The following is a 22,549-nucleotide window of genomic DNA, read 5'->3' as shown; positions in this document are numbered from 1 at the left end:
CCAGTGAGCGGGAACCGGTCTGTATGTGGGATCCGAACCCTCGGGCAGGAGCGCCGCCGCGCTTCCCAAGCGGCGCACTTATCCAGTGCGCCACTGGGCCGGCCCCATTGTAAACATTTTTTTTTTCCTTTTTGTCTTTTTTCGTGACTGGCAACGGATCGCAACCCTCAGTGTCGCGCCCGTACCGGACCGGGACCGGCAACGGGATCGCAACCCTCGGTGTCGCGCCTGGCGCCTCACTCAGCCAGTGAGCGGCCAGTCTGTATGTGGGATCCGAACCCTCGGCGGGAGTGCTGCTGCGCTCCCAGGCGGCGCACTGTAGCAGTGCGCCACCGGGCCGGCCCCACTGTAAACATTTTAAATGGAAGCTTTAAGATAACTCTGAGCCAACAGTAAAATCCCTTAGGTAGGTTGACTGCATTTGGGTGAGTACTCAGAGCTGCTGCGCCCCTCTGGGCACTTGGGAATGGGACTAGCCAAAGTACTCAGGTAGACTGCTTTCCAAGTGCCAACTTCCAGCTTAGGATGTCTCTTCGGGGGAGAACCATTCTGAGCAGCCTCCATATAAAATATCAGCCTTGGTCAGCTCAGGGGTTACCTATTTGATCAAGATTAACCAGTTAAATGAAAGCTCTGGTTGAAGCAAGGATGGGAAGGAAAGCTAGAAAACTTGTGAGCTAAACGTGAGCTAAACTCTTAAAACATGCGTCTGATTCACTAAACCACCTCAGTAAACTGTGGAGGGAAGTTAGATTTTATGATCTCTGCATCTCAGACCCTGAATAGTTGTCACTGCTTCAGATGGATCTATTGACCATATATGCTACCTTCCAAATAAAACCTTGCTTCAGACTTTGCTTCTTGGGACAAACTGAGTTCAAAGTCATAGTTTTTCCTTCCACTCCTATCTGCATATAAATGGCTAATTAACCTGTCTCTCTCTACTCCACATTGAAAAGTGTGCATTACCTTTGGCTTCAAATATAACAGTGACTCTTTCAGATACTCAGAAAAACAGGATTAGTAGCCGTACTTATGTCCATTGCTTATTTTCCATGACAAACCAAGTGATCAATTAGCTCAGTAGAGCCAGTTGGGCAGCAGGTTCAGCTATAACGTTCTTTTTTGTTATTGTTTTTAAACAGGTAATATCTCTTTGCCAAAGCTGGATGAACAAGAGCCCTTCCCACACAGCTGAGTAGCTATTCTGGGAAGAAGGTACCCTGTGAACACAAGAAAGTGTGATGATAGTATTTTGTTACTGGGGACAGTAACGTTCCCACTTCCTCCAGTCACCTGAAAAAAACTGATGCTTAAGTATTTCTTCGTAACTGACTCTTATGAAGATAGAATGGGAAAGATCTAGCCAAAACAAGGAAATGAATTCCTGAAGCTAATAGAAGTAAAAGGAAAGAGTAAAACTCAGCTTGCAAGGAAATGGATCAAGTATTCACTTACAGGACTGTTCAGTATGGAAGACATTATCTCCCCTCAAAAAGACTGTCTACCCAACTGCATAAGTGATTTTTTTTAAATTTATGTAACTGGTAGACAGAGTATCTGATCACTTTGTGACAACCTGAGTTGTCATTTTTAGTTGCTGTTTCCATCGACTTAAGCAGCCCTATCTTTAACAAACATACTTGAATTTGTTCCAAGCAGAGGGCTAACTTTCTGCTAAGGTTTGAAGAATTCAAAGTAGACTACAGCTTGGGAATTCCTAATTTAGAACCATCTGCCATCCCACAAAGTGCTTAAATGCAAAAGGGATACTAGCCACATGTATAGTTTCTATTACAAGAATAGCCTTGGGCATGGGATGAAGTAGCCCTCTTCACTCCTAAGGTGATTACTGAATTGAGATGAATCCAAGATCGTGGGTTTTTTGGGTTTAAACCTGAGATACCAAGGATAAATAAGACTGACCAATTTAGGGGTAAAAGTGATAGAATCAAACAGTAGAGAGGTTCTTTCCTAACCAAATTGCCAAAGTTGGTATTGGCTAAGAATTTCCCAATGATCTTTATGCTGATGCTCATTTTTAAAAGTCTGGTTTTATTCTTCCCATTCCTTCCTTTATCTGCAATGCTCCCTTTTTCTTTAAGGCAGCTTAATTTACAAGCTTGGTCTTGAATTAAAAGAGAACCCTGAACCTGCCCCCAGGAATGAAGTTCTCAAACCAACACCAGATTATTATCTTTATCCCCAAATAAAGTTATCCACTCCTGCTTTTTACCAATTGGGTACTACTAGTTACTACTACAACTCAGTGTTGTTGTTTTTGTTTGGTGAAATCTATGAACTTAATCAAGGACAACCACACATGTCAATTACTAAACGTTTAAAATATATTTCTAAACAGAATGGGCCGACTCAGTCACAGTAACTGCTGATCTCCATAGCAGAGCAACCCACAGACACAGCACTGATTTTTTTTTTTTCCCATAATCAGGGGTGAAAAATATACAACTTGTTTCTGAACCAAAACCACAATTTCTGCAGTTTAAAATGTTTCGCTGCCAATATGGCCCTGGTAGAAATTATGTAGTTTTCCTTTAAAAAAAAAAAAAAAAAAAATTAAAAAAATTGCCTAAGACACTAAATCTTCAATCTGGAATGTAGATTCTGAGCACGAAGCAGCTCAGTTCACCTAAAAAATAAAGAAAAAAATTCCCAATCACCTGTCTCAGTAGGGCCTGAAAGGAGAGAAGTAGTGTGGGGAACCCCTGCTTTGGTATGGAGAGTCACGGCCCCTTGACCCAGACCGAGACCGTGAGTAGCCATAGCTGGTGCTTCTCTCAGGATAAACTCGGATGTAGGAAGTTTCACCCTAAAATTCAAAAAGAGTAAAGGAAAAAACTAAGAGGCAGAATAAGCAAATCAACACCTAACTTGGCTACTTAATAATAGTTAAGTACTGAGCACTTACTATGTGCCTGGCACAATGTTATCTCATTAAACATGTTATGAGGTATACTTTTTCTATCCCATCTCAAGAATGAAGAAAATTAATACTTAAGTTGTATCATTTGCCCAAGGTGACACAAATAATAAATGGCAACTTGATATGTCAATAATCATTCAAATATTAGCTGTTACTAATAACATCTGAATTACTGCCACTGGCCTCCAGAATCTAAGAACTGGAAAGGATCTCAGAGGTCATATAGCTAAATCCCATCACCTCATATATGCATCTTTGGATGGGCATTTATGGAAGGAGCCAGGCTGTATTCACCACATTCGAGATGTCAGGACCTGGATGTTCTAGTAATGCTCATAGCTTAGCTTCCTGACAAGTCTTGTGATGGTGCTATTATGTGACCATTTTGCATATGAAGTAATCTGAGTTCAGAGAGTAGCTCAACTAAGAAATTAATAAGCAGCAGAGGAATCATGTCCAGGCTGACTGTCTCCAGGCCTGCCCTCAGCCAGCATTCTCAGAAGATCCAAAGATGCTAACGTGAAAGAATCCAGATACTTTTTCACCTTAAGTGAAAGTAATTGAATTATTGTTACTGCGTCCCTGCTTTGCAGTGTAACTGAGGACCAAGTACTGCTCTTTCTTCTCCAAATTCAAGTCCTAGAGGACAGTCTGAGCAAAAGCATTGTTAAGCCATGCAAGGACCAGCCTCCAAGCCATAAAACCAGGGAATTGTATGAATCCTCAGAAAAAGAAATGAGCCCAGAGATCTGTGTCCTCCAGACATTCCTCAACCCCATACCAAGTCAGGACGGAATAACCAGAAAAAAACAATGTCCAATTGGTGGCCTGGTACCTGGTCTCAATGGTACCAAAGGGACAGTTACCACTTGAATCCAAAGCAGCAGCTGCCTTCCTAAAAGGAAGGACATCAAGAACTAAGTCCTCATCAACCATAAGATGTTAAGTTGTCTCAGGTTTCAGAGGATCCTGCACTACCTTGGGAAAGGAAAAGTGAAATGACAACTCAGCCCTGACAGCATACCCACAAGGGCTGAGATAATGAAGTTGACCTGTAGAGCCCAGACTAGATCTAGAGGAGGGGAAGCCATAATAGTTAGGTTACTGAGGGGCAATGCCATTTAAGACAGTTGTGAATGGGGTTGTATCACAGAATAGCTCACCACATGATGACAGGCTGCACTAGTATTCTCTCCAGGTTAAAAATACTATGAGGGCCGGCCTGTGGCTCACTCGGTAGAGTGCGGTGCTGATAACACCAAGGCCACGGGTTCGGATCCCATATAGGGATGGCCGGTTCGCTCACTGGGTGAGCGTGGTGCTGACAACACCAAGTCGAGGGTTAAGATCCCCTTACCGGTCATCTTTTTAAAAAAATAAAAATAAAAATACTATGAATGCTCTTGCTGCAGGGCTTAGGCATGGCAAATTCCTTGGCTTTGTCCACTTAAGATAGATTTTTAATGGTACTATGAGGTCACCACATGGCAAGTGCATGGCCTTTTACTACTTCTGTTAGGTCAGGCTTGAGTGCAGTGACCTGGGTATAGCTCCTCAACATAAGTTAGGGACCCACCTCATGAGAGCAAAATTTGGTGTCATCCAGTTTACGCAGGGCATATTCCATGTCTTCTTTTCTGAGATACTCAACCATCCCCATTCCATCCTTCTGCACATCTGCATAACAGACGTCCCCAGCTTCTCGCATGTGATCCTTCAGGTCCTGCCAGCTGCCTGATGGAGGAAGTCCTAGGCACAGAGAACATAAAAGAGCCCACATCATCCTTCAGCAATGTTACCTGCCCTATTAAGAGCCAGCAATACCTATGGTCCCTTCTTTGTAAGTAACTTAAATCCTGAGGGTCCCTAAATCACAAATCTCGATAAAGGACATGAAACCAAAGAAAAGCATGATATATGAGTGATAAACCATTTTCAGAAGCTGGTCCTAGGCTAATCTTCCAGAGACCAAGCCTTTCCAACAGAGCATGAAGTCTATTATAAGATTAGTAGTATCTCTCAGAATTCACAGCCTTTCTTTGTCCTTCATAATCCATGCCAAACTCCCAAGACTTTGAGTTCTAATTTTTTCCATTATGAAATTTATCAGTACCAATTATATCTTACCTGACTGGGTTTCCCAGGACATGGGAATTTTGAAACCAGCCAATGAAATAACCAAAGTGTAGCTGAAGGTAACAACACAACAACAAAAATCTAAAGAGTTTGTTTTCTTGTAGGTGTGACTGACAAACTAAACAAAGTACCTCTTAAGAGATCACCAACATTCTTCAATATAGTGGGGGGAAAGGTTAAGACTCAGACGCTAAAACTAGTCAGGAGTCATACAACCCTACCTGATGTCATGAAAGGGAAATGTGCTCCTGCTCTCAAAGGCTGTGTTTACCGCTCACAGCTCAGGACTGCAGCCATTTCCTAATAGTTTTCTAAGCAGGATTTCAGAGCAGCATGGAGAGAAAAAAAGATAATGTATGACATCCTGAAGGAGGGAATAGAGTTCTAGGGTTAAAAAATTACAAAGGGACACAAGATAGGCAGATACTGAGAGTATCACTCTTAAGCACATGGGAGTCTGCTGTGATTGTGTAACATTCACATCTTAAAAAGGTACCAGACTCTTTAATTCATTTCATTCCACTAGGGCCCTAAAATTCCCCTGCAACTTGCAGAAGGCCTCAGGTCTTTACCAGTGTGTTAATATTTTGAAGATACGTAAACCTCTGAGCTTAGCATTTCATCACTTGTTAATACTAGACAGAAATGTTCTATACTTTCCAATACAACCCCCAAGACTCCAAGATGTGGGGTTTTTGGTTTTCTAAAAATGTAATTCCCAAACCACCACAAAATCTGGCCTTTTTCAGAATCCAAGTCTGTGTAAGTTGTTCAAATCTGGCTCCTGGAATGCCTTTCTTGCAAGTCTGATACCAAGGTACATTCCAAAAGAAAACATCTTTAGAATTCCAGCTCAAGGGGTTTTGCCATCATCTTCCCTTCTCACCGCTAGAACCTCCTTTATAGGAAACATGTTTATGTTTTCTCAACTCCACGCTACCAGTGCAACTTTATTTGCAGGATCACCAACTCACTGGCAAGACAGGGTTTCAGACTGTCACTGTGCTCAGGCTACTGAAAAGAAAGCCCACACGTCCCATGCACTGAAGAACAACAGCTATCATTTCTTGGAAGCCAGACTCTGTGCAAAGAATTTTACATGTATCATCTCATCCAGTTTGAAAGGAACATACCTGAAACAAGAACTCGGAAATCAGATCTTCTTGTTGGAGGTCCATTCCTTCCACCACGGGGCCACCCACCCCGACCTCCGTAAGTCCTGGGGAACTCCACACGAAGCCGACACTGGCCATAATCATAACCATTCCTTCCATAAATTGCATCCTCAGCATCTCTGCAAAGAAATGTTTGGAGTTTGTGCTGCACAGGAGGCTGAGAAACTTCCTAGTGAGAGGCATGAGTAATAGGTATAAAAGGGAAACCCAGAGTGACAAAAAAACAAAAACACAGGATCTTGATGCACTTCAAGGCTTAAAGACCTTTCTATAAGCCAAATGATACTTGAATTAAAGTTTAGAACTGTCACACAGGGTTTTTGTAGGTATGAAATGATAATGAATGGGTAAACAGATTACTTACAAGAGGGTTAATTCAGAGAAAAAAGAATAAATTGCTGACAGATGATTGTGCTGATAAGCCAGTGTTTCTCTAAACTTGGTGAGCAGTTTCTCAAAAGGCATACCATATACAAGTCCCTTAATATTATTCCACAAGGCCTAGTGCCATCAAGTCTACAGAAAGAAAAACTCATTTAAAAAGAAGGCTCAAAAGACAAAGCAAATTAAGTATTTTGTGATGAATATAGACCTCTTGCAAGTGTATCTTTCAGCATGGTTTGGAGAACTAAATTACCAAACTACTTTTTGGGTACAATTTTACCAAAAGAGGTAAATATTCAATAAAGTTACTTTAATTCTTTCCTAGGGCTCTAACAGAATTAAGAATGCCAAGTTGATTCTCCAGTATTGGATGGGGGAAAGGATGGCCTCTCAGCTTGGGTGGACAAGCAGAGCTGAAGATGTGCTAATGATGGCCCTGGTCAGTGTCACAGGCACATAATTGTTTATCAAGATTGTAAAACTAAAAGCAACAAGGACTACATCGAGTGCAACCCTGACTATATTTATAATGCAGTATGGAAAAGGAGGAGCTACTAGGGGTTCAAGAGTAGTCTTTGAATACAAACTGACCTGAATTCAATCTCCTACTTACTAGTAAGTAGCTGTCGGTAAGCGTTTAATCAAGTTTTTACATCTCTATGTGAGTAGTAACCCTTGCAGGGTTATTTTAAGAATTAAATAAGATACTATATGCACAGAGCTTTGCCTGAAACTTCAAAATCTAGTAATATCAAAAGATAGCTTCTACATTATGAAAGAAATGAGAGAAGAGATGACAGTGCAGCATATTATATAGTAAGTTTTTATTCTAAGGGCAGAACAGAGGGTTCAAATCCTACCTTGATCCCTTTATCAACTCTAAATCCTCAATATCCTCATCTGGAAACTGTAGTTAACAGTACTTTCTTCATAGATTGTGGCAAATGCTAAATAATGGCATTGTTGCTAAATAATTGAGGCGTGGCCTTCTGTTAAGGTGTAAAAATTCCTAGTTCCATTTTTGAGGTAAATGTCAGGACAGGAGGAATGAGCTATCAGAGTTGTCCGCCATCAAAACCGCAAGGTGCTTCCTGACTCCCGGTCCTTAGATGCTCTCCTAGACCAATCAATACCTCCACCCTAGGTAGGTAAGACACCATACAGTCATTCCTTGCAATGAGGCCCACTAGGAGCAGATGATAGTAAGAAAACAGAGTGGGCTCCTATTTAGCCCGAGTGGAGTGACCAGTACAGTGCAATGGCTTCTAACAACAACCTATTCCAGTTTTGAAAGTTCCTGGGCCTTTTCCGGCCTGAGGGCCGACAATATTTGCAAAATCACAAAGACCCCTTTGAGCCGATTTAGAGATCTACAGTTTCCAATCCCTGGGACCTTTAGCATATGATGGAGCCTCCCTCATGAACGGAGGGGAGTGAAATCACGGACCCCGCTCAGGCTGTTTTAGAAGTTTTCCCAAATCCTTCATCCTTTTATTAAGAACCAGGCCCTGGCCTTATGGGGAAGGGCACGCGCCGACAGAGATCTGTTCCATCACAGAGACCCCTCTACTCCAAAGGTATCCAGATCCCCGCAGTTTGTTCCCCCTCACGGAGAGTTCTTGCCGGGGGAGGAGTGGGCGGAGGGGGCGCCTGGCGACTTCTGCTCTTCGCGGAGTCCTCTCCAGGGCTGGTTCAGGGGCCCGGGGCTTCCAAGCCTGGGGCCGCTCCCCTTAGTATGCTTCCCCAGCCGCGAGGGGGAGAAGTGCTAATTTGTACCATCCTTGAGGCCCCGTTTGGGCGGGCTTGGGCCCTCAAAAGGCCCCGCTTTTGTGTTTCTAAGTAAAAACTAGTAATAGTAATAAAGGAAGTGACGACGGAGCAAAGGAGACCGAGCCGGCGGGAAGAGGCGGCCTCACCCTCCACCCGGGGGCGCCCTGGGGGTCTGCGCTGAGGGGGAGGGGAGGCCCCTTGTGAGCAGGGGAGGAAAGCGGAGGGAATGGGGGGGCCTTGGGCCCAGCGGGCTGGAAGGCGAACAGGGACCTCACCGGGGGTCTTCGAAGCGCACGAAGGCGAAGGGCACGAGGCCGTGCCGGTTCTTGAGCTCGATCTCGCGAATGCGGCCGTACTTGTAGAACAGGTCCTCCAGGTCCTTCTCGCGCACGTCGGTCGGAAGGTTCCCCACGTAGATGCGACCGTCGCCCTCGCCGCCGCGCTCGTCCGCCCAGCCCGACATCCGCCCCGCCCGACGCCGCGGGCCCGCCGCAGCCCACGTCGCCGCCGCCGACGCCTCCTCACCCGGGTTCCCCTACAGCGTCCCCGCGGACTTGGAGGCGCTCAGCCGCACTGCATTGTGGGAACGCGGAGCGGAAGCGAGAGGGTCGGAGGAGGCTAAAGGAATCATCTTAAAGGGGACGCGCCTGCGACGACTGCGCGTGCGCACAGGCCGGCGCCGCCTGTAGGTGCAGGCTGGCCCTCCCGTGGTGGAAGTGGGAACGTAGTGTCGGGCTATTTGGATTCAATCGCCGGCAGCCTGGCCCTCACCCGGGTTCCCCCACAGCGTCCCCGCGGACTTGGAGGCGCTCAGCCGCACTGCATTGTGGGAACGCGGAGCGGAAGCGAGAGGGTCGGAGGAGGCTAAAGGAATCATCTTAAAGGGGACGCGCCTGCGACGACTGCGCGTGCGCACAGGCCGGCGCCGCCTGTAGGTGCAGGCTGGCCCTCCCGTGGTGGAAGTGGGAACGTAGTGTCGGGCTATTTGGATTCAATCGCCGGCAGCCTGGCCTTGGGCAAGTGACTTGGGCTCCCTTAGCCTCGTTTCTCCCTCTAGCGCCGCCTACCTCACAGACTTTTGTGAGCACTCAACTGAGATGACGCGGGTAGCGCCCAGGGCTTGTCCTGCGTCTGTCACTCGGCGTGTGGGGCGCTAGAGAGAAGGAATCAGGCGCGGGCCGCAGGCTGACCCCGCAGCGGCCCGGATAAGTCCCCAACGGCTGGGCTGTCGCGGCCCTCAGCCTCAGGTCAGTAGGCCTCTGGGCCACCTTGTCCCCATTTTACAGTTGCTTAGAACTGATAGTGTAAGCCTGAGATGGGCTCCGTAGCTTGGAGTTTATAGGAGACAGGGAAGTAAAAAACTCATAGTAACTATCAGGACTATCACTATAGAATACATGCGGCGATTTGTGCTTTTGATTCTCACTCAGGAAGAGGGATCTCCATATTATAGGGGAGAAAACTGAGGTCTCAGAGTTGGGTCAGGATGGGAACCCAGAGCCATGCCCCCATCCTATGTGCTACGTCCTTTAGGAGCTCAGATAGACTCCCACCTTGACACTTTCCCACATTCACATCCCATAGTGCAGAGCATTGAACCCAGAGACGTTACAACAGTGAGCCTTGCATCTGAAGAATCTTAATCGAAAGAAGATTTTTCACATTAAAAGTGAAACCATGCATTGATGGATGGATGGATATATGATAAAGCAAATATAGCAGAATGTTAATGTAGACTCCAGGCTGTAGGTGCATGAGTATTCGCTGTACCATTCTTTATGTCTGAAATTTTTTATAATAAAATGTTGGGGGAAATGAAACTTGTTATAAACAACTCCACTAATCCTAACAATACCAAAGGAATAAAACCAAACATTTAATCAGAATGTAGTTATTTCTTGTTATCCACCTCTGAGCCTTTTAAAATCAAAACAAATAAACAGAAAATTAGGTAGTCACATATAACAACTGAATGTATAACCTTTTTCGGAAGTCAAGTTAATAATATACGTCAGGCCCTCATACTATAGATATACCCTTTGATTTTATAATTCTCCTTGTGGGATTTTATCATTAAAGAAATAAGCAGGAAAAGAGAAAAATAAGCAAGAAATCTTCACAATAAATTATGTGTTTGTTCATCATTGCATTCCGTGCAATTAAAAAGAACTGATAATAAGGCAGTGGTTCAACACATTAATAACATTGAATGTTACACAATTATTAAGTCATGTTTTTTTTTTTTGTCTTTTGTCTTTTTCCGTGTCCGGCAACGGATCGCAACCCTCAGTGTTGCCCCCACACCGGACTGGGGACCGGCAACGGGATCGCAACCCTCGGTGTTGCCCCCGCGCCTCGCTCAGCCAGTGAGCGGGAACCGGTCTGCATGTGGGATCCGAACCCTCGGGCGGGAGCGCCGCCGCGCTTCCCAAGCGGCGCACTATCCAGTGCGCCACCGGGCCGGCCCTTAAGTCATGTTTTTAATATGATATTAAGGATATTAAGGTCACAGTAATTTAGTTATAATTAAAGTGAATTAAAAATAGCGTTTAATATATACACATAAAAGTATATATTCTGAAGGGATCTATTAAACAGATCGCAGTTGTGTTTAAAGAATGCAGTCGTGGGAACTTTAATTTAAGATATCTTACATTTCTGTGGAGTTGAAGATTTTTACTGCAACTGTGTTTCATTTCTATATTCTGAAAAAAATTAAAAAGGAAACAAAATTTTATACAGTATTATCCCAGTTCTGTACAAGAGAATATATATATGCATGCATAGATATATATTTGTATATATAGTATATTCACTTTTTTTTTTTTTTTTTTTTTTTTAAGATGACTGGTAAGGGGATCTTAACCCTTGGCTTGGTGTTGTCAGCACCACACTCAGCCAGTGAGCTAACCGGCCATCCCTATATAGGATCCGAACCCGTGGCCTTGGTGTTATGAGCACCGCACTCTCCCGAGTGAGCCACTGGCCGGGCCCCGTATATTCACTTCTTATAACAAAAAATCATAGAAGAAAATAACCCTTCAAATGTTTGTGGGGATATCTTTTGATGGCAATGATTTGTATATTTTTATTTATGCTTTTCTGTATTTATCAAATTGTATGTAATTAGCATGCTCTACTTTTATAATTGAAATAAAACACAATAAATGATATCTAAAATAAAACAATGAGAACTGTCTGTTGTATTCTAGATTATGTAATGCTTCTTGCTGTTCTCTGCTGGGCTTCAAAAGGCAAGCAGTAAAGAGCCCTGGCCACATCTACTTTTATAATTGAAATAAAACACAATAAATGATATCTAAAATAAAACAATGAGAACTGTTTGTTGTATTCTAGATTATGTAATGCTTCTTGCTGTTCTCTGCTGGGCTTCAAAAGGCAAGCAGTAAAGAGCCCTGGCCACATTACCATCTTGAGTCTAAGAATGCAGCCTTATAAGAGCTTACATACCCTTAAGGCATTCTAAAGTCCAGATGCCTCCTCATTTTGGGGGGTGTGTTTAGGTGTGTTAATACCATTCTTTCTAAGCCCTACCACTCCTATGTGATTGTTGCCTAGAAAGACAAAAAAAAAAAAAAAAAAAAAAAAAAAAAAGTGCTGTTGGAGACAATTGGGCAGTCTCTTAGGAAGGGAGAAGTACAGTCAGCTAAGTGACCTATTAGGACTCTAGGTGGAAGACTGCTTGCAATATTGATTCAGCTTGTATTGCACAAAGTCTTGCAGCGTCCAATCTCCAAAGGGCTTTAGTTACCCAGCCTAGAAAATGTGCCCAGATATGGGGACATGGCAAGGACAGTCTTGCTGGATCAGAAGGAGCACAGATAAATCATTAGATGGCATTTGTGATCATTTATGGAATTCTAAAGGTGGATTTTGTTCCTGTGAGCCCAAGTACTGACATTACCAGGTTAGAACAAAATGAGGCCCAAATTATTATTTCACACTCAAGTGGTCCATAGGCTGTTTTCTCTGCTAAGGCCAAAGGTGCTTTTGAGCTTTTGTTCATCTAGTTATTAGACATCATGAATGTATACTATAATTTAGGCCCTGTACGAGTCCCAGGGCATGCAGTAATACAACTCTGTCCTCAGGTTGTATATACAAATTGCCATTCAAATAGTCATGTAAAGTACAGTTGCAATAAGGGTAAGCCGATTGAGACCACATTTGAGGGCCATGTACCACAGTCTAGAGATTCTAAGGAAGGCTTCTGGGAGGACATGTTTAGGTTGGGTCCTGAAGGACTAGTAGGAGTTAACCAGGGGGAAGAAGGGAGGGTCATTTCAATGTCATGACCAAACATCCAGACAGAAGAAAGTAGGTAGAGAAGGACAGATCCCCACTGCCATACACTGTGACTGGGGCAAGGAGTTCAAGTGGGGAAGAGGAGGGAGAAGTAGCTGGGGCGTGGGCTTACTATGCCTAGTAGACCGTGTGTGGAATTTGGATTCAACTGAAGGCAATGAGTAGCAATTGAAGGGTTTTAAGGAGTTATGATAAGATGAGACCCTCTCAGTAGGGAATGGCAGCTGAGGGGAGTGTAGAAATGGAGTAGGGGAGAAGACTGAGAAGTAATGTGACTAGAGAGCAGCTGCAGAATAATAGCAGAAGGAAATGGAGTGAGGGAGAGATGTGGCAGCAGGTGCCATTATGGGAAAAGGGAAGAGATAACTATGGGACAGTATAGGAAGTATCACTGTGTAAGTATTGTGTAAGTCCCCTCCTGTGATTTGATCCTTTCATTAAAAATCCTTTATTTTAATGAAAATCCTTTCATTAAAAATCTACATTATCCATGAATGATTTTGGAGCTGGATTCTTATTGTTCTTTAGGCTAAACGTGAGTATAGGGTAAGAAACGGCCGATTGACTAGGAGGTTACATGGGAAAGTAACAGGGTGGAGTGGAAGGCATGAGAGTGGGTGCAGGGAGACAGCTGGAAGATCACTGCAGTCGTCCGAGCAAGAGATGCCCATAGCCTGATGTAAAGTTATGGAGATGGAGATACTAAGATGACAGATCCCAAGAGAGGAAATCACAGGACTTGGAGATGGATTGAATTGGGGGCTGAGGAAGGAGGAGTCCAGATTGATTCCCAGGTTCCTGGCTTGGAGAACTGGTTGCGCAGTGGTAGCATTCTAAGATGGGAAATAAAGAAGGAACCAATCTGTAGAGGGAGGAATGATCTGCAGGGGAAGGACGAGGATGGGTTCAGATGCCTGTGGAGGACATAAGAAGAAAGGATAAGACGTATGGGGAAATGGCCCTAGGTTCTATGTGCTCTTTCCATTGAAAGATGAATATGAGGTTCGTGACCTAATGGATGGGCTTGGAGTCCTCAGATACTTGGAACAGGACTGCCCTTCCTACAGGGAGAAGCTTTCACTTAAAATATATAAAAGCTCAATAAATAGTCATCATTCCTAATACGATGATAAGAAAGGCACCAAAGGGCTTGTCCTCAGATTGAAAAGAAGACTTTGACTTTAGCAGACTGTTCAGAGTTAATGCACTTCCCACAGCAAGACATTTACTCTCAACCAGAGAGTAGGGCAGTGCCCAATTAAAAAACAAAACAAAACAAAACAAACGAACAAAAACAATTAACATTGGGGATAAAACATTATGGAACCTGCTCATCTGGTTTTCTCCCTTTCCCTGTGACATAATTACCCTCTGGCATCCCAGCAAAATGTTTTCTTTGTCAGGCACAGTCATGAACTTCTCCCAGCCCCTGGCCCTTGGTAGCAGTGGGCAGAAGAGGAAGTGATGGGGGAGTAGACCATCAGTGGGAAAATGAGTCATCCCAGAGAAACTGGTCCGGGCTGGCAGGGAGAGCTGTGGGCTGGGTCATTGTGGAATGTGCTCCTGGTCACAGCACCCTGGGAGCTGAACCCTTGACGTTGGTGTTATAACACTATGCTCTAACCGGAGCTAACAGCCCAGCCCTAAAAAGTTATTTTGTGTGTGTGTGGCTGACTGGTAAGGGGATCCAAACCCTTGACACTGGTGCTGGGAGCTTTCTTTCTATCATTCTTTGCCACTATATTTGTATGACAGGGTAAAATATGTTCTGGAGAGCTACATAATAAAGAACTGAGCCATGCAGCAGAAGGGGAGAAAACAGCAACAAAACTAGGAGGTTTGGACAGAATTTGGAATGGGGGAGCAGAGAGCCTTAGGAAAGCAAGTGCCAAGCGTGGGAGGATGAGAAGACAAAACTGGGGAAGATAATTCAAGAAGATTTGCAATTTGTTGTGAATATAATTCACCTTTGGTGCTTTATTAACGGACTGCAGAAAATCTTTAACATTGTTTTTCAACTATGTTTGGATAATGAAACTGATGCTTCTTTGAATGTGGCCAAACAGGTGGGAACACAAGGGCCTGGTTTGATATGAGGTTATTTAAAGCAAAGAGCACATTGATTTTGTAGCAGCTTGGTTGTTTTATTTTTGCTAACTTGTTATATGCTGAGATGGAGTCCTCTAATAGTTTTTCATATCAGGGTTCCTTTTGCTTGGATCTATGGGCTTCAGGGATTAGTGAATCACTGCCTCCCCATTCTCCTAACCTCCACCTCCCGGACCCTGACCCTGAAAAGTTGTAACAGTTGTATGCAAAATAATGTACATGAGTAGAAAACTCTTTTTATTCTCAGGAGAATATCCATGCAGCACTGTACAATAGAACTTTCTACAATGATGGAAACGTTCTATATCTCAGTTCTATGTGGTAGCCATTAGCTACATGTGGCTATTAAGCACTTAAAATGTCACTACTGCAACTGAGAAACAGAATTTTTAATTATACTTGATTATAATTCATTTTAATAGCCTCATGTGGCTGATGGCTACCATATAAGACAGTGTAGGAGTTCATTATTCTCAAAGGTCTGTAAGTCATTCCCCCATCTTCCTCAAAATAGATTAAGAAGCACTGGGACCAATCACTTCTCCTTATAGTCCTACTGTGTTGGCACACAGTAGGTGCTTAATAAACACCTGTTAATTTTATTAAGAAGTACATAAAGAAGAGTTACTCTAGCTCCAGGGAAGTGGAAAAGAGGTACTAAATGGCAAACGGACTCATCAATTTCATCAAATTTTATTTCCTAAGGCCCAGGTTCCTTACCCTTAACTCAGAACTTTTCCCTAAATGTTTTCCACTGTAACGTACCTTGTAAACTTACTTTATGTCCAAGTAAATCCGAAACACAAGCAAAGGGTAGAAGTGGCATGAAGAGATTAATAACAGTACTAAGAATGTTTTGTTTGTTTTATGCAGCAAAGGATATATTTATTTAACAGAATCCTAAATTTTTGGACCCAAATCAATTTTGTACTAAGCAGATTTTTAATAAATTGTGTCAGCATAATTTGGTAATGGCACCTCCAAGGCAAACACATTCCTTAAAGGTAAAAGATATGGGAAATATCTGGAGATTTTTAAAAAGTAGAAAAGAAAATTAACTGACAGCCAAGAAGCTTCTAGGCCACACATTCCCCAGCACTAACACATGCACAGTGGCTGGATTTCCTTCTGTCTGGCTGAGGCTGGCTCTCCCCTTCAGCCAGCACATATGCAGGCTTCTGTGAATGTCACATTGACAAACATTCTCTGGAGCTAAGCAGCTGGGGACCAATTTCTTTTGTTATTCCATCCTTGCGGGCTGCTGGTTTGTCTTGTGGCACAGTCCTTGAAGGTGCTGGCAGAAGACCAGGTTATCTTCCCTCGTGGTATGCTTTGACTCCAGTTCCAAGAGCCCAGGGTTATGTACATGGCATCTGGGACCTCGATGGTTTCCTCACTCCTTGCCTGCTCAACATTTGTTTATTCATTTAACTGATACTTATTGAGCCACAGAACCACCTGGCTCTGCTGGGTGCTGGGTGCTGGGTACCAGGTGCTGGGGATACAACAGTAAGATCCAAACTCTGCCTTCACACTATTCACAGACAAAAAGGCAGTTACAACAAAGTGAGATATGTGCTACAAGAAATACAGGGTGTGCCTGCAGCTCTTAACCCAAGCTATAAGGAGGTGTTCAGGGAAGACTTCCTGGAAGGAGTGGCTTCTAAACTGAGACCTGAAGCACCAGATAGTGTAAGGCAGATAAATGAGGAGAGAAGAAGAAAAGCATTCCAGACAGAGAAAACGCACATGCAAAGAAAGCTGGGAGGACAGAAGAGAGCTTGGTGCTTTGGGAAAGCTAAATAGTTCAGCACAATTAGGGGTGGGAGGTGGTTTTTTCTCAGTCTAGAGCAACAAGTGTCCTATGGTGAGATGCCCTAATGTAAATCAGAGCCCAGCTGGGTTAGTTTATACATGTAAGTCCTAAGTATTTCAGCTGCTCAATGGAAATCAGTGTGAGTTGCCTTTACCATACAAATGTTTATTGTATATCCCTGAATAGGATGATTGTAAAGGGGATGTGATGCCTAGGCTGGAAGGGGTGGGGGTGGGGAGCCTGAGGGGAGTATGGTTTCAGTCTCCAAAGGGGAGCTGTGAATAGCAAAAGGTGCTTGTTTGGAAGCCAGAAGGAGAGCAGAATAAGACTGAGCAAAAAATTTAATGATTCTTCCTGGCCTGAGAAAGAAGGGCCTCAGAGGGAGCTGGATTCAAAATGCTAAGACATTTATTAATAACTGTGATTCCCCCCAAAACTGGAGGCAACGTCAGCGTGCATCCAAAGGAGGCTTTATAAACAGGAAATATGCAGTTCTAATTCTGAAACTATGCAGACTTTAAAAAGACCAAGTCCATATCTGCAGACATGAATAGATCTCCAAGATATTTGTGCAACGTCTCCCGTGTGCACTGTGCGAGATGCTAGGGACGCAGCAGAGGAGGCAGTGTCTACTCTCTGGAGAGAGCTCCATATATCTCCACATCCTTACCTTGGCTTTTCATGATTCGCAACCAGCAGCTTCTCCTTATCTCCTGCTACTCTCCTGATAGCTTCATTGGGATCTGCTGTGTCTGGAAGTCTGCGCTTTCCTTCATGTAGGTTTTTGTATTGGCTACTTTCTCTCCCTGGAATATTGTTTCTCTCTCCACCTCTGCCTCTCCAATCTTTCCCTGGCCAAGCCCTCCTTGGCCTTCAGGTCCCTGACTTAGTAAGGGTGCCTAAAACTGTGTGATCTAATCTAGAACTTTCCTCTGAGTTTGTACCTCTGAAAGGCCTAGTTGTCCCCATTGCTCTGTTTTTTCCCTCCGAGTATTTTTGCCTGTTGATTTTTCTAAACACATTCTAAAATCATTTTATCGAGTTCTGTGTGGCATCCTGTTGGTATTTTAATTGGAATGGTGTTAAATCTATAAATTTACATATGGAAAACTTTTTCATTTTTGCTATATTTGGCCTTCCCATCCAGAAGCTTGGTATCACTTTCCATTTATTCACATCGTTCCTTATTTCTTTTCTCCAATTTGTGGCGCATAATTTTTATATTTATTGAAGTCCTTGATGTCTTTTCTTTGACACCACTTCTGACAACATGTGTTTTTTTCTCTGACACCAAATACGTGTAATTTTTCCACAATTCTCCAAATCTCTGACATCAACTGGGTGTCCAACAATTCAGCTCAATTCAATTCTGACACTAACTACCTGGAGTTAGTGCAGACACCCCAGTTTAAGGAATCAGTCCCACAAGTCTGCCCCTACTTCAGATGCCACCTGCAAATGGGGTCCCCAAGTTACCCACATTTCTGCCTGGCTGACTGCAAATTCAGGGGTTCCCACAAACCCCTCTCAGGTTCAATAATTCACTAGAATGATTCGCTGATCTCAAGAAAACACTTTATGTATGTTTACCAGTTTACTATAAAAGATTCAACTCTGGATCAGCCAAATGAAAGAGATGTATAGGGCAAGGTACGGGAGTGGTGGTGGCACAGCTTCCATGTCCTTTCCAGGCCCACCACCTTTCCAGCACTTCAATGTGTTAATCACTACAGAAGCTCTTAAAATCTCCTTATTCAAGAATTTTCAGGGCTGGCTGGTTAGCTCAGGTGATTAGAGCACAGCCTTGTAATATCAAGGTCAAGGGTTTGGATCTCCATACCAGTCAGCCACCAAAAAAAAAAAAAAGTACATATACATATATATTTATATATACATATATATACACACACACACACTATATATATATATATGTATATATTCACAAAAATACACCTGGAGGTTGGGGGATAGGACTGAAAATTCCTTCTCTTGAAACACATATATGATCTTTCTGGTGAACTTGCATGTTGATGTTAATAAAAATACATGATTAAATTTTGATTTTTTCTTGCTAATCTGCCTTTTGTCAGTTTAATTTGCAGTCACCGAAAGACTAAAAGTTAGGGTAGACATAAAGTATTTCCTTCCTGACACTGTCTACAAATTGATTCTAAAATTTACATGGACAGGCAAAGGTACTAGAATAGCCAAAACAATTCTGAAAAGGAAGAATAAAGTCAGAGGACTCACATTACCCAATTTCAAGATTTACTATAAAGTCACAGTAATGAAGACAGGGTAGTATCAGCAAAAGGATAAACACATAGATCAATAGAACAGAATAGAGAGGCCAGCAATAGACCCACAAATACAGTCAACTGATTTTTGACAAAGGTGCAAATGCAATTCAATGGAGAAAGGACAGTCATTTTAGGACTTGAATTGAGAATGATTTGAGTGTTTCGTGTAGGGGAGACACACTATTACTTGGGTTTTTGTTTGTTTGTTTCACTTGAGTCTTTTGTTTATTTCACTTGATTTTTAAAAGCCTCACTCTGGCTACTTGGTGGAGACTAGTCTGTATCACAGCAAAGGTGGGCATAGGAAGACCTGTTAAATGCTACTAGAATTGTCTATGTGGAAAATCATGGTGGCTTAGATTAGGGTTCTAACAGTGGAGGTGGTGAGAAGTAGTCAGTTTGGAAATATATTTTCAAGACAGAGCTTAAAAAATTTGCTAATGGATTGGATGTAAGGTGTGAAGGGTAAACAGGAATCAAGAAATCTAAATCTCTTTCCTGAGTACCTGGAAGAATGGAATTTCTGTTTACAGAGGTGAGAAAGAAAGAGTGCAAGATAAGCACACATGGGATTGAGGCAGTTCTGGCTTTGAGGTATTAGGTTGGAGATTTTATATCCCAGAGATATTTCAAGTAGGAGTTAGAAATATGGGATGGGCATTTAAGGGAGAAGTCTGGAATGGAAATACAATTTGGGAGTCATGAGCATAGAGGTGGTATTTAAAGCCATGAAAATACCAAGGGAGAGGGTTTAAACACAGAAGTGGCCCAATATATGACTTCTGGTCAAGATGGCAGAAAAGACGGTCCCCACATCACTCTCTCCCACAAATCAACCAATTTACAACTATAAAAATGTAACATCAGCCAAGCTGGGGCCGCTGGAGCTCAGGGGAAGAGGAGGAGAGACCTACGGAGTTCATGAAGGCAGGAGAAACCACGATGAGAGAAAGAAAAAACTGTTCAGAGCATTTTGGGCTGCAGCTGCTTTAAGGCAGCTTTAAGGCTCAAGCTGCTGAGCATATGGAGCAGGAGCCAGCAGAAGCCGCAGCTGTGCCCTTCAGATGGAGTTACTTGGAGGTGGCAGGGGAGAAGAGGGCCTTGGTGGCCCCCAGGACAGCAAGACCACTAATAGGGTTCCCGTGGACTCATACAGGAGCAAGGAGGCAGAAGAGCTGAAAAGGGGGAGCCATTCAGAGGCCGGTGAGTCTTCACAAGTGACTGGTGCAGGGCCTGTCCCATGCGAAGTGTTTGGAGCATGGGTGGTAGGGGAGACAGGCCCACAGGGAGAACACTGGGACACAGCAAGGACAGCCAATCCACCCCTCAATCAGTACAGGACAACTCAAAGGGGACTGGTTGGGAATGCAGAATTGCATGGGGTGCAGTTTGATGAGAAAACTCAGGCCCAGATCAAAGTTTCTATACAACCCAGGTGCAACGGGTCCCCGGAGAGCCGGAAGTACCTATAAGGTCAACCATCAAACCCCGAGCTTCAGGGGCCAGCCTGTGGCTCACTTGGGAGAGTGTGGTGCTGATAACTCCAAAGCCAAGGGCTTGGATCCCTACATAGGGATGGCTGGTTCGCTTACTTGGGAGAGCATGGTGCTGACAACACCAAGTCAAGGGTTAAGATCCCCTTACCAGTCATCTTTAAAAAAACCAAAAAACCCTGAGCTTCACAAAAAGCCTTCCCTAGGGAAACAGCAGCAAAGCAGCAACTTAGCTCAACCACGCAGCTCAAGTACCGGTTCCCACAGGAAGGTCCCCCGTTTTAGAAGTAAGCAAAGGACAAAAAATTAGTTCCGGCCCAGGCACACCACCAGAGCCTTGGGACCTGCCTGAGAACACAAGGCTTGGAGCCAGGGATGGACCGCACTCCCACATCCAAGCATACCATCAGAGCCTCAGGGCCCACCCAGGAACACGGCTGCTACAGGGATGCAGCTGGGGACTGGACCCCTGCCCACAACCAAGTACACTGCCAGCACTTCGGGGCCCTGCCCAGGGGCCCAGGGTATGGAGCTGACGACCAGACCCCCCTCACACAACAGGCACACCGTGCCAGTGCCTTGGGACCCACCCAGGGACCCCAGTCATGCAGAAGGGGACCGGACCCCCGCCCACAACCAGGCACACTGCCAGCATCTCAGGGCCCTGCCTGGGGGCCCAGGGCATGGAGCCAGGGACCAGACCTACCTCCCACAACCAGGCACTCGCCAGGACCTTGGGGCTCCACCCAGGGACCCAGGCGTGGAGCTGGGGATCAGACCCCTCTCCCACAACCAGGCACACTGCACCAGCACCTTGGGGCCCGCCTGGGGACCCAAGGCATGGAACTGGGGACTGGACACTCCCCACAACCAGGCACACCACCAGCACAAAGGAGCATGCCAAAAACATCACCTCCATCTGGGTGGCCCACCCCAGCCACCACAATAACCATGGCTGCTGCAAAAGCGGCTAGACACCACAACCACCATGTAGATGGTCCGCCAGCCACTGGGCTGCATTAATACAAGGAGAGTCACCAACAGAGATAAAAGAAGAGGATGTCTTTCTCCACAAAGCCCATTTCAGTGTTACAAAAGAAGCATCTGCTCTATGATAATATTGGGGGACCTGATCACACCTCTCAGCATTGGATGGATCATCTAGGCAACAAATCAACAGAGTAACCACTATTCTTTCAGAAGGAGAGAGAAATCTAGGGCAATTTGAGGGGAGAGGGGGAGGGAGGGAGGGAGGGCAGAGATTAGACAAGGGGCATAAAGAATAATTATGATTCGTAACAATATATATGATAGTAATATTTATTTGATCAACAAATATCAATGTTGAACCCCCAAAATATGTATAATCAATCTCGATTCAATAAAAATTTTTTTTAAAAAGTGGACTAATATAGAAGGCCTGGGACACTCCTTCCTTTAGAGGTCAGGGAGAAGAGGTGGAACAAGTAGGGGAGACTGAGGAGAAGTAGCCAGTGAGATAGAAGGAGAACTGAGAGAATGTGGGCTCCTAGAAGCAAGCAAGGACCCTAATGAGCTTCAGAAAGACACCAACTGTGTGGAGTGAAGGGCATTGAGAATTAGCAATTGTATTTAGCAGCATAACTGTCACTGGTGACTAGATAAGCTGTCTTGGTGCAGTGGGTTAGAGTATGGGATGAGATGAATTGGAGACAATGAGTACAGACAACTTTTGGAGGAGAGCTGAGATGTAGCGGTAGCTAGTAGAAAACGTGTAGGCAAGGGTAGAATTTTGTTTGTTTTGTTTTGTTTTTGGCAGCTAGCCGGTACAGGATCTGAACCTTTGACCTTGGTGTCATCAGCACCACACTCCACTGAATGAGCTAACTGGCCAGCCCTTGTTTTGTTTGTTTGTTTAAGGGAAGCATTTTAAAAAACATATTACATCAATAATATTAAACAAAGCAAAACAAAACAAAAAATCAGAAAAATAAAATTAACAATAAAAACAACAAAAAGGGGCCGGCCCGGTGGCGCACTGGAGAGTGTGCCGCTTGGGAGTGCGGTGGCGCTCCCGCTGAGGGTTCGGATCCCATGTGGAGACCGGTTCCCGCTCA

The 22,549-nt window shown here is 44.2% G+C and overlaps 2 protein-coding genes across 4 annotated transcripts in view; one reads left to right on the top strand and one right to left on the bottom strand.

Moving 5' to 3' along the window:
* The window catches only part of GATC (glutamyl-tRNA(Gln) amidotransferase, subunit C), an 11,979-nt gene extending 9,740 nt beyond the window's left edge, over window positions 1-2,239 (top strand). For both annotated transcript variants that reach the window (XM_008569362.1, XM_008569361.1), the window contains exon 4: window positions 1,146-2,239. In XM_008569362.1, the coding sequence (XP_008567584.1) occupies window positions 1,146-1,198 (53 nt within the window). In that variant the 3' untranslated portion in view covers window positions 1,199-2,239. The remainder of the gene's footprint in view (window positions 1-1,145) is intronic.
* Window positions 2,240-2,330: 91 nt separating this feature from the next.
* On the bottom strand, window positions 2,331-9,021 carry SRSF9 (serine/arginine-rich splicing factor 9). 2 transcript variants are annotated; one of them, XM_008569360.1, is made up of 5 exons: window positions 8,685-8,986; window positions 6,214-6,374; window positions 4,521-4,693; window positions 2,682-2,830; window positions 2,331-2,553 (listed from the first exon to the last, which is right to left on the bottom strand). In XM_008569360.1, exons 1-4 carry the CDS (start codon window positions 8,870-8,872, stop codon window positions 2,687-2,689), a joined length of 666 nt encoding a protein of 221 aa, XP_008567582.1. In that variant the 5' UTR covers window positions 8,873-8,986; the 3' UTR covers window positions 2,331-2,553; window positions 2,682-2,686. The 2 variants fall into 2 exon arrangements, with proteins under 2 accessions (XP_008567582.1, XP_008567581.1); XM_008569359.1 differs by having other exon boundaries at window positions 2,331-2,830; window positions 8,685-9,021.
* Between the last annotated feature and the right edge of the window lie 13,528 nt (window positions 9,022-22,549).

The sequence above is a fragment of the Galeopterus variegatus genome, unplaced genomic scaffold, assembly GCF_000696425.1.
Source record: "Galeopterus variegatus unplaced genomic scaffold, G_variegatus-3.0.2 Scaffold487, whole genome shotgun sequence".
Taxonomy (NCBI): Eukaryota; Metazoa; Chordata; class Mammalia; order Dermoptera; family Cynocephalidae; genus Galeopterus; species Galeopterus variegatus.
This window is presented reverse-complemented; position numbering and strand designations above follow the sequence as displayed.

Bases quoted from the DNA above. Each gene is read 5' to 3' on its own strand.
- SRSF9 (XM_008569359.1), bottom strand. From the start codon at position 8,872: ATGTCGGGCTGGGCGGACGAGCGCGGCGGCGAGGGCGACGGTCGCATC. The intron at 6,375-8,684 runs GTGAGGTCCCTG...ATTTCTTTGCAG, and splicing joins GTGCGCTTCGAAGACCCCCG to AGATGCTGAGGATGCAATTT. The intron at 2,831-4,520 runs GTGGGTCCCTAA...TTTGAATTTTAG, and splicing joins CCAAATTTTGCTCTCATGAG to GGTGAAACTTCCTACATCCG.